A 12812-nucleotide genomic window follows, 5' to 3' on the forward strand; every position below is an offset into this window, starting at 1 on the left:
AGGCATTGTTTTAAGGCTGTCCCTAAGTGTTCTGTAATCAAGTCCTCACCTAAAATCAGTTCAGGCTCCAAGTACCTGGGATCATTCACTTTTTCCTTGATTTGCCAATGAACTGCAAACCTTCTAGGACTATAGATTCGGTCTTGCCAGAAGGAGAATAACAGCCGATGGGAAGGATTACTTATGAAAGAAGTTTTGTCTTAAAACAAGTGTGACATTAATGGAATCAATAAAGGGTCTTATACAATAGGCGTTAAATTAAAGCAGAGTTCAAGCTTTACATTGATTGTGGTATTTAAATGTCAATGGGTTAATTATGTATGAAAGTAAAATGACCAGTATTATGAATGTACTAAAACGGACAGGGAAGGACCTTGCCAGCAAAGGGAGAGGGAGAGGGGTAGGGAGAGGGGCACCACATTCCCTTTATAGTCACCAGAGTTCAATAAAGCACCACTTATTTCCTAGCTTTTAAGAGCGCTTTTATCACAATGGTTCATACCTCACACTCCCTGGAGCCCGATTTGTTATAGGTGCAGGGTCCCGTCCCATTCAGCAGCATCTCGCTGGTCTCCGTGTTGGTGGGTTTATAATCTACATAAAATTCCTGCGTGCTGGGAGTCATTTGCTTTAGGGACTGTCTTTTCTTTTTCCTGTGCCTTCGCATGAGGGAGCGCTGCTGCAGCTGCTTCATGCTGGCAGGGTACCGCTTCCACGACACATAGATAACAAGAAGGATGACGAGCACAGACAGGAAAAGGGCCACGCTCCCTGCGATGATTTTATGGAAAGAGATGTGCTCAGTGTCAGCATCGGTCTCTGGGCCAGGCTCCGTAGCTCCCACTGTGGGGGGCAAAGGGGGTTTGCTCTCATGCTTCGGCCTGGGGAGCTTGGGCTTAAATGTCGGCTTTGGGAGAGCCCTGGCCAGATCAAACCTCTCCGTGGTACTTTTGCCACAGATGCTGTAGTTCTTCACTGCATCGATAACATTTACTCCTTGCAGCTCTTTGGGACTGGCACAGATAATTGTATTCTCCCTCAGTCCTTTAAAATTTTTCAGCCAGTTTACCAGGGAACAAATATTTCTGCTGCATTCCCATATATTCCCGGCAAGACTGATGTCATTGAGGGATATCCAAGAATCCAAAATCTCTTGACCAATAAATGTGAGCTTGTTGGAATCCAGGTTGAGGCGCTGCAGATTTGGGACACACTGGAAAACACTAGGTCCACTAAAAGCTTCGATCTCATTGCCTGATAAATCAAGCCTTTGTAATGAACTCCAGGTCCAGGACATGGTCTGTCCTATGACACTGATTTTATTCCACTGCAAGTAAAGGTTCTGAAGGCTCACCAACCTTGGAAAAAGGGCCAGATTGAGCTTAGAAAATTGATTGTGCTCCAGGTGAAGTTCTTTGAGTCTGATCATGCCTGCAAAGACATTCCTGGCTAAACTTCGGATCCGGTTATATCCCAGGTCCAAAAGTTCCAGGTTGCGGCAGTCTTGGAATATTCGCACGGGGATGTTTCTCAGGGAATTAGATCGTAAGTGTAAACTCAGCAGCTTTCGCAGACCCCGAAACTGTTCAGATCCCAGAGAATGCAGCTGATTATAGGACAGATCCAAGTTCCGTAAATTTGTCACAGGTCTGAAGGTATTGTTGAGAAAATAGGAGATTCTGTTGGAACTCAGAATCAACTCTTTGAGTCTGCGTATTCCATTAAAAGCATTCTCATCAATATTGCTGATGTGGTTATGGTCAAGGTACAGCCAGGTGAGCTGGTTGAGCCCTTTAAATTGATTATACTTAAGTTTTTGAAGGCTGTTATAGCGAAGGGACAAACCTAAGCAACCAGCAGATATACTTGAGGGTATCTCCTGTAATTTCTGAGATTCACAATATACCATTTTGCCTTCACACCTACAGCCCTTAGGGCATCCTCGTTCGGCAGAAGAAAGCATTGTCAGTAAGACAGTGGGGGCTATAACCAGTGCTACAGCTGATCCGCTCAGTAGCCTAATTACATTGAAACCTGGAAATAAAAACAACTTAGAAAAGTTATCCCCCCAAAAAAGGAATTCATTTATTTTTTAATCAAGCAAAAATAAGCATGTATTTTCTTTTTTAGAAAATTAAATCTAGATAAAAACATTTAACATCAAATATCATCTCCTTATAATTTAAAGAGAATTGTCTTTAGGCTTTCTTTTTTTTAATAGTTAAGCAAGGAAACATGGCAACTAAGCAATCGAATTTATAGTCTTAGAGCAGAGCAAGGTAATCTCTACAACAATTAAGGCAGAATTAATTTACAGATTAGTGGATTTTTTGTTTTTGTTTTTTTAAGAAGAAAAGAAGAAAAATGACAAAACATACCCATCCTTTGTATTGTTCAAAGGTCGTCCTTAGGTCTTTGCTTTGGCTTAGGGGGCCACTTGCATGACAGCCCCTGTCAGCTGCACTGTAGTGAGTCAGGGCTCGCTGACACCCAGGAAGAAAAATTGGACCCCTTGGGAGATGGACCGATTTTGGAACATTATTCTTTGCCAGCCACGCAGAACACTCCAAGAACAAATAAATCCCAACACCGCATTTGCAGCAAAACATCAAAATCTTCCTAGGTAATAGGATCTTCATGAATATTACGTTTTTGCATCTTTACAGTTTTTTTGTGGGGGGGCGGGGTAAAAAAAAAAAAAAAACTGGCTTCTACAATTTCTTCTTATCGGAAAGCAAGATGTATTCCTCCAGGCAACGTGAGGCTACCTGAGCTGCCACATCTGTATCCCATAGCCCAGCATTTCTGGTGGCGAGCACCCACTTCAGCCACAGCGCTGCATTGGAGTCCGGAAGGCAGGAGAGCCCCGTACCGTGCACACGCTCAGCTCACTTCTGCAGACTGTCATTCCGAAAGCTGCTCGGACTGTTGCTTTGGTTTTAGTGAATGCAGTCTTATGTAAAGCTGCCCCCAGTGGTGAAGAACATTATGGGCATGTGCAGAAATGTCTCTCTTTTATCTTGCAAATGAGCAGGCTTTCTGTTGGAAAATGAATGATTCTTTTGGGTCGCTCGATAGGAACTGAATGGTCACCGTAATCAATAACTAGCAACATTTTCTGTAATTTCCAAGTCTTGTTTTACAATTTGGCAACGTCTTTATTGTCTGCATCCACTTAATCGCTAAACATGCGCTGCCCAGAGTTTTTCTTGAGCTTGACATTAAGTTCACAGACCGAATGTCAATTTTTCTTAACCTCAACATAGCTTTGAACTGAAATTTATAAAATGAATTATTGAGCTGCCTGCCCATTTGACCTCTTGGAGTCACAGCGATTATATTATACAAGGTGTCTCAGGATGCTAGAACACATACATTTTGGAGTAGAGAGGATAACTAGTGACATATAAACTAATGTATCCAATAACCTCTCTGGTTTTCCCACAAAAGACATAATTGGTTTCATGGCTTATGACATGGTTTGTTGTTTTGGTTGCTGTCATTTTATTTTTTTAATTACAAGAGAAATAAGCCATATTTAGTGTGAGTACAAGAATCAAGAGATCATCTGGTTCAGTTTATTGATGCTGTTACTATTACACTAGCAATATTTATTGAGCACTTTCTAAGTGCTTTAAATGGGCTATCTTATTCTATCTGTAAACAATATTATGATGTAGGTCCCATTATAACCTTCATTTTGAAGATGAGGAAACCGAGACTTGGAAAGGTAACTTGCTCAAGGTCATATAGCAAGCAAGTGTCAGAACTGAGATTTCGAACCATAGCTCTCTTAGCTTACACCTCTAACTGCTAGATGATCCTGCTTCAACAACATTGTTATCTTCACTTTAAAATGAGCCAAATGAAAATTATCCTAAGTCATTGTGTCAGGGAAGCCTGTAATAAAATAAAATTCTTGATTTCTAGAATAGGTTTTCATAAACTTCTTTGGTACGAGTTTTCTAACAAGAATCATAAAAACTAAAGAGGAGAAGCTTAGCCTAATGATTAAGAGAATGAATTTTTGCACCTAGGTTCAAATCCTGGCTGTACTTTACCAGCTCTGTAACCTTCACTAGGTTACCTATCTTCTCTATGCATTAGTTTTCTCTTCTGCAAAATGGGCATAATAACAAAATTCCGTTTCATAGAGGGTTTGAGAATTAAGTCATCTAAATGTCTGTGAAGTACTTAGAATAGTAAGTGGCACGTGATAAGCCTGTGTTAGCTGTTATTTGAATAATATCAACTTTACTGTATTTGCTGGTATTGCATGTTATTTAGTATTAAATATTGAGTATACTCACTTTCATTTACTCACAAAGAACTACTTCAATGAATATTTTTTATATTGTTTACAGTGGATTTCTGAGATCCTTTCAGTCTTGCCTTCTTTGATGAGAAGAGTTCCTAAATTGCCGTCATCTCAACTTTATCTTTAAAATGAGTATCTAGTGGACCATAACTAGTAATTAATGTTTGATTATTTTCTTCCCAGAGCAGAATATGGTAACATCTGCCCCACAGAGAAAACCATTTGGTTTAAAAATAAATGGTAATTTTATAAAAAATAAAAGTGTTAGTCTTAGTTCGATGAATTGGCTGTGGAAAACCCTGGAGAGCTTTCATATCTTCTAAGGATGAGAAGCTTGGTAACAGTCATGATAATCAAAAGGGATCCCATAGACATCATGCAATTCCTCAGATAGTATGCCATTAATAGGGCAGTTTCCTCCCAATTATTCTTGCTATCAATGCGCATAAAGCCCCCAGAGAGCTTGTTAAAAAGATAAATTTCCCAATCCCTCCCCCCAGATTTTGATTCAAGGGGACAGAAGAGGCTACACTTATCAACAGACTCTGATGGACAACATGGTTTAAAAAATGCACTGTAAGGGAATGAATAAAAATAATAAATTTTCTCCTAGTAGGAAGAGAGGACATATAAATCTATGACATTGTGATATAGATTCTATGAGGACAAAGACAATGTTTTGTCTACTTCAGTTTCCCTGAAACCTGCAATAGCGCTTGGCATATCATAGACGCTCAATAAAGATTTATTGAATAAATACATTTTTATGGGGGTCACAGGTACATTTGATGTAGGATAGACTGGTTATGTAATGCTAGTCTTGTGTACATGGGATTGATCCCTGAAAAGTTCCTTGGCCAGTGAGATTGGATACAGTCTTGGAGAAAGTGTTCTTAAAAAATGTGTGTTATAAGGCAAGAAACTGGGAAGCGGAAATACTCACATGGTCAGCAAGTGATCTTCACTTTTCATGTAGATATCTCTTGTCTTCATAGTTAAACCATAAATTTTATGAGAATAGTAAGTATAGGTTTGAATATTCCCTTTGGCATGTTACAACTTTTATCATCTAACATCCCAAATAGGGCTTGGCAACTTGTATCTATTAAAAAAAAGACTAAAGGGAATCATATTTATAACTCCTCTGTCATATCTCTGTTGCTTGAAAGGCTCTGATTTTTCTCTTCACCATCCTTGCTTCTCCAAGGGAAGCAGCTATCCGATGTCTGTTTTGCCTAACAGCTGCAGAGGGCTGCTCTAGGATGGCCGGAGGCCCCATCAACTTTGTGTTTCTTATTCTTCTCTCATTCCCTGACAGAAGCACAGATGAGCCCACTGAGAAGGTAATTCTCTCACTTTGCTTTTCCTGGGAGAAATCTTCTTGGATCAATTCTGGTGAATAACATTTGCTGCTGCGTCACACACCTTGCCCTTAGTTTTTAGACATTTTCCTGGTACCTTGGCTTCTGATCTTATTTTGCTCCATAGTTCTGACTTCACATTCACCTTTTGGATTTCAAAATTAATATTTTCTCTTAATGCTGATTATTGATCTTTTCCTCAGCAGTGATCAGTAGCCATTCTTGGATTGGGTCTGACTCCAGGCCCTCTGTGTGGCTCCTACTTTGGCACTAGCTCTTAAGCCAGTACCACCACCAGGTCTATCCTGGTTCAAGGTAATGAAGTGCCTGAAGAGGGAAGACCAGTCAAGAGGCTAGTAGAGAAATCCAAAAATAAAATAGTGCAACGCTAAACCAGACTGAATACTTGAGGCTACAGAAATCACTCCCAAGACATCGAGTAGTCTCTCAAAAGAAAAACAAAACCTTGTATTCTAAAAGATTTTAGTAATTTGCTGGTTACTTTTTAAAGTTTATTCTCCTTTTACTTGTTGACTACAGCAAGATGATTATTTCTTACTTGCCTTTCAAAAGAAGCAAAATTATACTACATGATGTATTTAGCAAATTCTTTTGCACTTAACACCACATACAGAAAAAAACCTAAACTACCGGACAACTTAAATTTCCCCAATGAATCTAGGGCCTTAATGATTTACATACTTATGGAATATAGTGTCATGTATTTTAAGACTTTTTTTTAATTGCACTGATAATACTTCAGATAGCTTGACATATTTTGTTTAAATTGGGTAAATAAATCCAATCTTACTTATATGATGGCAAATTTCAGTGTAATATGAAACTGAATTGCCATATATAAACTTAGAAAATCAGGGCTTAAAGTGGATATACTGATATCTTAACAATGGGTTTTCTCAGAGATTTCATTTATTTAACAGTTTGGGTACCGACTAAGTCCTAGACACGGTTCCAGACACTTAGAGTATATCAGTGTACAAAACAAAGATCTAAGCTTACATTCTGAAGGGGTAAGATGGACAATAAAAAACAAACATAAGTAGTATATTATTAGGTAGTGTGTACTATAGAAAAGTAAGAAAGATAGTGAAGATTAAGAGTGGAAGGGGTGAGATGGATCGTAGTTTTAAATAGGATGGTTAGGGCCACTAAGAAAGTGGCTTGAACAACCCTTGAAGGAGGTGAGGTTGTTAACCTTAAATATGTATGGGGACTGACCAGTGCAAAGGCCCTCTGTGGGAGTATATAGTGTGTTCATTGACGAGAAAAAAGGCCAGTCAGTCTTAGAGTGGAGAGAGCAAGTGGGAGAGTAATTGGAGATGAAGTCAGAGAGGGAATATACTCTAAAGGGACAAGAGTAGTAAGGAGTAGTAAGGGAAGCCAGTAAGGAGGTTATAATACCAGTCAAGAGAGATGATTGTGGCTTGGGCCAGTATGGTAGCAGTGGGAGTGGTGAGAATTGGTTAGTTTCTAGATTTATGTTTAGGTAAAACCCACAGGAGTTTTTTAATGGATTAGAAGTGAAGGTATGAGATAAAGAGAGAAATTAAAGATGACTGCTGGGGCTTCCCTGGTGGCGCAGTGGTTGAGAGTCCGCCTGCCGATGCAGGGGACACGGGTTCGTGCCCTGGTCCGGGAAGATCCCACATGCCGCGGAGCGTCTGGGCCCGTGAGCCATGGCCGCTGAGCCTGCACGTCCGGAACCTGTGCTCCGCAACGGGAGAGGCCACAACAGTGAGAGACCTGAGCACCGCAAAAAAAAAAAAAAAAAAAAAAAAAAAAGATGACTGCTAGTTTTATGGGCTGAGCAACTGGAGGGACGGTACAGCCATCAGCTGCTTCTGTAGGTCAAGTTCGGGGAATAACATCAAGAGTTCAACACATTTGAATTTTGTTTGAATTTGGTTCTCAACTTTCTTCAGTTTTGTGAGACTTTAATTTTTGCAAACATCTTCTTGCTATTAGGCCTCAAAGAACCATGATGTATTTTAAAATCGTTTGTAAAATGACAGAGCAAAATTAGGCACTAACAATAGCAACATGGATTTCTATTCAGATGGTCTGGACAGTGGCAACATCTTTGCAAATTGTCTTAGAAGGCAATGGAATCAAAAGCTTTGATGAAAACTGAAAATTACGTAAAGACCAGATATGGGAACATGTGGACTAAGAGTTTTAGGAAATAAATTCGGTAAAAATCCAAAATGTTTTTCTAGAATAATATAGAGAATGACACATACTTTTTATTGCATATGCCAGTTGACATTTGGAATTTGGAACTGATTCTGGCCAGTCTTCTTAAGGTCTCAGTTTGCTTATCTGCAAAATAGTACTCATAAAACCTGTGCTATGAATCTCTAAAGTTTTTATTTAGGATCAAGTTCCATAATTTATATGTAAATACATTGTAGACTATAAAGTGCTACAAAATATTTCTGAAATCAGTGTACCTGTGAGAAAATTAATTTTTCTTTGAATTCTGTCTAGGTGCTCTGGTCATGAGCATATACTGGAACAAACATATATCAAGGGTCACTAACATGACCAAGGGCAGAGTCAGAATTTACTAATATTATAAAAAAAAAAAAATTCTCACTATTCCCTTTCTACTACAGTTTTAATACCACAACCATTTATTATACAGCATACATCATTGACATTCTAACTCATAAAGTGCTTTCACCAATAAGTCATGTTATCTAGGTGTTGTAAAGAGCTTAATGTTTTTGACTCAGCTACCCTATCACGTAATAAGATAGTCAGAATGCTGCTATAGAGTCCCTACAGATATGAAAATTTTATTTTCTTCATTTCTAGTTGGTTAGAATACTCAAATGCATTTGTACACTTATAACTATATTCTGATCTTCCATCGAACATTAACATGTCTCTGAAATATCCTTGGTTTCCATCTGCTTGCTTCAAGGGCTCCATTAAAAACCCTGTCTGGTCACATATGGTTATAAGTGAATATGTCTGACTTAGATAAATGGATGAAGAAATTTCCAGGTCTGACCATTAAAATGGTTTCTCGGTGTCTTTTTGGAATGAGGCAAATTCAAATGAATGAGACCTACAAGATTATCCAACACATCTCCCTCTCCCTCACCTAAAGATACATTTATGCTGCAGCATCAATCCATACTCTCAGGTTTTATTGCATTCCACACTTTTTCTTCCTACAGAGGTAGCCCTAAGCTAAATTTGAGGATAGGGAAAAATAACAAACTCTTAAAATGTAACACTTATTGGTAGACTTCTGAAGATTGAAAAAGACTACATAACTTTGAGGAAACAATTGTTCTTATTTTTTTTTTTAGTGGAAATTTCAAAACATACACAAAAGTAGAGAGTATAGTATAATAAACATTAACAATTATCAATATTTTACTAATTCTGTTCCACCTATCCCCACCTTCCTTCACACACACCCACACTTTTTTTTTTTTTCTTTCTGGAGTATTTTAAAAGCAAATCTCAGAAATCATGTCATTTTACATATATGTGTGTGTGTGTGTGTGCGTGTGTGTGTGTGTGTGTGTGTTTCAGTATGTAATTCTAATCAGTAAAGACTTTTAATTTAACCATCTAGCATTAGAACACCTAACATATTTAACGGTAAGTTCTTAAAGCTGGTTTATGGTCAAGACCTAAGTGAAGCCCAAATATTGCATTTGGTTTTCATGTTTCTGAAGTCTCTCTAATTTTTTAATGCCATCAGTTTATTGGGAGGTACCAGGTCATTTGAACTGTAGCTTGTTCCATGTTTGACGTTCAGTTGATTCCTTCTCCTGTATCATTTAAGTTGTAAGGAGTAAGTTTTAATGGCATACATGTTGAACAAGAGTCCATTCATTAATTTAAGCAGGATATCCAGCCCCAAATTGATACTTGGGGCATCTATTCACATTTGGTAGCAAAGTTAAGATTTGCATTAACTTTTGAGTAATGTGAGACTTAGAACTTGAAGGAAAATACGTATTTCTGTTTTGTTCTGTTTGTATTACCAGGGAATACAGTAATGGGTCAAATGGCAAGTTTTCAGAGCAATAATTAAAATTAAGGTGTCACAAGTCTCGGTTGGTTTACCATTCACATTTACTAGTATTTCTGTTCTTCTCTTTCCACTGCACTTGCTTTTTTGCCCATAGTCGTCAAAAGCAATTATTTGCTTTGTTCCTTGCTAAACAAACCTGCTAATTTTTATATTAATATTGGAATAGCCTTCTAACAGAGGCTCAAAAAAATTACTTGCAAGAGAACAGCCATCAAAATTCATTTATAGTCATTTTATTGAGAGAAATCAGTTTTCTAACTTTTCATCTGGAACAAAGTCCATGAAGGAACATGTGGCACCAGAGCCACATTGTAAAATTTATAGTCCTATATATATTCCCAAAATTCTTATGATTTCTCACAATAGAACAAAGGAGTTTTAGAGTAACTATAAAAGTCTCTTACAAATTTGTACCTTAATATTTGATGTTTTACTTTAAATGATTGTATGGCTGTGCTTTGAATATAAAGTCAGTATTATTTAAATGGTATAATAATAAACATTTTGCTATATTTGCTTTACATATGTTCTGATGTACAAGTTTTTTTTAAAGAAAATTTTCTGTCTTAGTCCATTTGGGCTATTGTAACAGAATGTGATAGATTGGGTGGCTTATAAACAACAGAAATGTATTTCTCACAGTTCTGGAGGCTGGGAAGTCCAAGATCAAGATGTGGTCAGATTCCATGTTTGGTGAGATTGCATTCCTGCCTCCTGCTTCACAGACTGCCACCTTCTCTCTGGAACTTCACATAGCTTAAGTGGCAAGGGAGCTCTCAAGGGCCTCTTTACTAAGGACACTTATCCCATTCACCTAATCACCTCCCAAAGGTTCCACCTCCAAATACCATCACTTTGGGGATTAGGTTTCAACGTATGATTTGGTGGACGTGGAACACAAACATTCAGTCTATAGGTTTTCTATTGTACTTTTAAAGCATTCTGTATAATAGTTTCAATGGGTACACTAGTATATTTTAAAATTTTCCTTCCTGACAAATATGTTAGCATTAAGAATTAAATCCGGGCCCTGAACAAAGATGGCGGAGTAGAAGGACGTGCTCTCACACCCTCTTGTGAGAACACCAGAATCACAACTAGCTTCTAGACAGTCATCAACAGGAAGACACTGGAACTCACCAAAAAAGATACCTGACATCCAAAGACAAAGGAGAAGCCACAATGAGACAGTAGGAGGGGATCAATCACAGTAATATCAAATCCCATAAATGCTGGGTGGATGACTCACAGACTGGAGAACCCTTATACCACAGAAGGCCACTCACTGGAGTGAAGGTTCTGAGCCCCACATCAGGCTTCCCAACCTGGGGATCCAGCAACAGGAGGAGGAATTCCTAGAGAATCAGACTTTGAAGGCTAGTGGGACTTGATTGCAGGACTTCGACAGGACTGGGGGAAACAGAGGCTCCACTCTTGGAGGGCACACACAAAGTAGTGTGTGCATTGGGACCCAGGGGAAGGAGCAGTAACACCAGAGGAGACTGAACCAGACCTACCTGCTAGTGTTGGAGGGTCTCCTGAAGAGGTGGGGGAGGCTGTGGGTCACCATGGGGACAAGGACACTGGCAGCAGAAGTTCTGGGAAGTACCCCTTGGCGTGAGCCCTCCCAGAGTCTGCCATTAGCCCCACCAAAGACCCATGTAGGCTCCAGTGTTGAGTTGCCTCTGGCCAAATAACCAACAGGGAGGGTACCCGCCCCACCCATCAGCAGTCAAACAGATTAAAGTTTTACTGAGCTCTGCCCACCAGAGCAATCCCCAGCTCTACCCACCACCAGTCCCACCCATCAGGAAACTTGCACAAGCCTCCTAGATAGCCTCATCCACCAGAGGTCAGACAGCAGAAGAAAGAACTACAATCCTGCAGCCTGTGGAACAAAAAACACATTCACAGAAAGATAGACAAGATGAAAAAGCAGAGGTCTATGTACCAGATGAAGGAACAAGATAAAACCCCAGAAAAACAACTAAATGAAGTGGAGATAGGCAACCTTCCAGAAAAAATTTCAGAATAATGATAGTGAAGATGATCCAGGACCTCGGAAAAAGAATGGAGGCAAAGATCGAGAAGATGCAAGAAATGTTTAACAAAGACTTAGAAGAATTAAAGAACAAACAAACAGAGATGAACAATACAATAACTGAAATGAAAACTACACTAGAAGGAATCAATAGCAGAATAACTGAGGCAGAACAGATAAGTGACCTGGAAGACAGAATGGTGGAATTCACTGCTGCAGAACAGAATAAAGAAAAAAGAATGAAAAGAAATGAAGATAGCCTAAGAGACCTCTGGGACAACATTAAACGCAACAACATTCGCACTATAGGGGTCCCAGAGGGAGAAGAGAGAGAGAAAGGACCTGAGAAAATACTGAAGAGATTATAGTCGAAAACTTCCCTAACGTGGGAAAGGAAATAGCCACGCAAGTCCAGGAAGCGCAGAGAGTCCGATACAGGATAAACCCAAGGAGAAACACACCGAGACACATAGTAATCAAACTGGAAAAAATCAAACACAAAGAAAAATTATTGAAAGCAGCAAGGGAAAAATGACAAATAATATACAAGGGAACTCCCATAAGGTTAACAGCTGATTTCTCAGCAGAAACTCTACAAGCCAGAAGGGAGTGGCATGATATACTTAAAGTGATGAAAGGGAAGAACCTACAACCAAGATTACTGTACCGGGCAAGGATCTCATTCAGATTTGATGGAGAAATCAAAAGCTTTACAGACAAGCAAAAGGTAAGAGGATTCAGCACCACCAAACCAACTCTACAACAAATGCTAAAGGAACTTCTGTAAGTGGGAAACACAAGAGAAGAAAATGACCTACAAAAACAAACCCAAAACAATTAATAAAATTGTCATAGGAACATACATATTGATAATTACCTTAAACGTGAATGGATTAAATGCTCCAACCAAAAGACACAGGCTTGCTGAATGGATACAAAAACAAGACACATATATGTGCAATCTACAAGAGACCCACTTCAGACCTAGGGACACATACAGACTGAAAGTGAGGG

General features: G+C 39.0%; 2 protein-coding genes across 2 annotated transcripts in view; one reads left to right on the plus strand and one right to left on the minus strand.

The window, feature by feature from the left end:
* LRRTM3 (leucine rich repeat transmembrane neuronal 3) overlaps positions 1-2910 on the minus strand; it is a 181595-nt gene extending 178685 nt beyond the window's left edge. The window contains exons 1-2 of the mRNA XM_060034927.1: positions 2379-2910; positions 503-2034 (exon numbers count right to left, since the gene is read on the minus strand). Of these exons, the coding sequence (XP_059890910.1) occupies positions 503-2034; positions 2379-2382 (1536 nt within the window). The 5' untranslated portion in view covers positions 2383-2910. The remainder of the gene's footprint in view (positions 1-502; positions 2035-2378) is intronic.
* The window catches only part of CTNNA3 (catenin alpha 3), a 1614209-nt gene that overhangs the window by 709932 nt on the left and 891465 nt on the right, over positions 1-12812 (plus strand). The gene's annotated exons all lie outside the window — the stretch shown is intronic.

This window comes from Delphinus delphis, chromosome 16 (assembly GCF_949987515.2).
Source record: "Delphinus delphis chromosome 16, mDelDel1.2, whole genome shotgun sequence".
Taxonomy (NCBI): domain Eukaryota; kingdom Metazoa; phylum Chordata; class Mammalia; order Artiodactyla; family Delphinidae; genus Delphinus; species Delphinus delphis.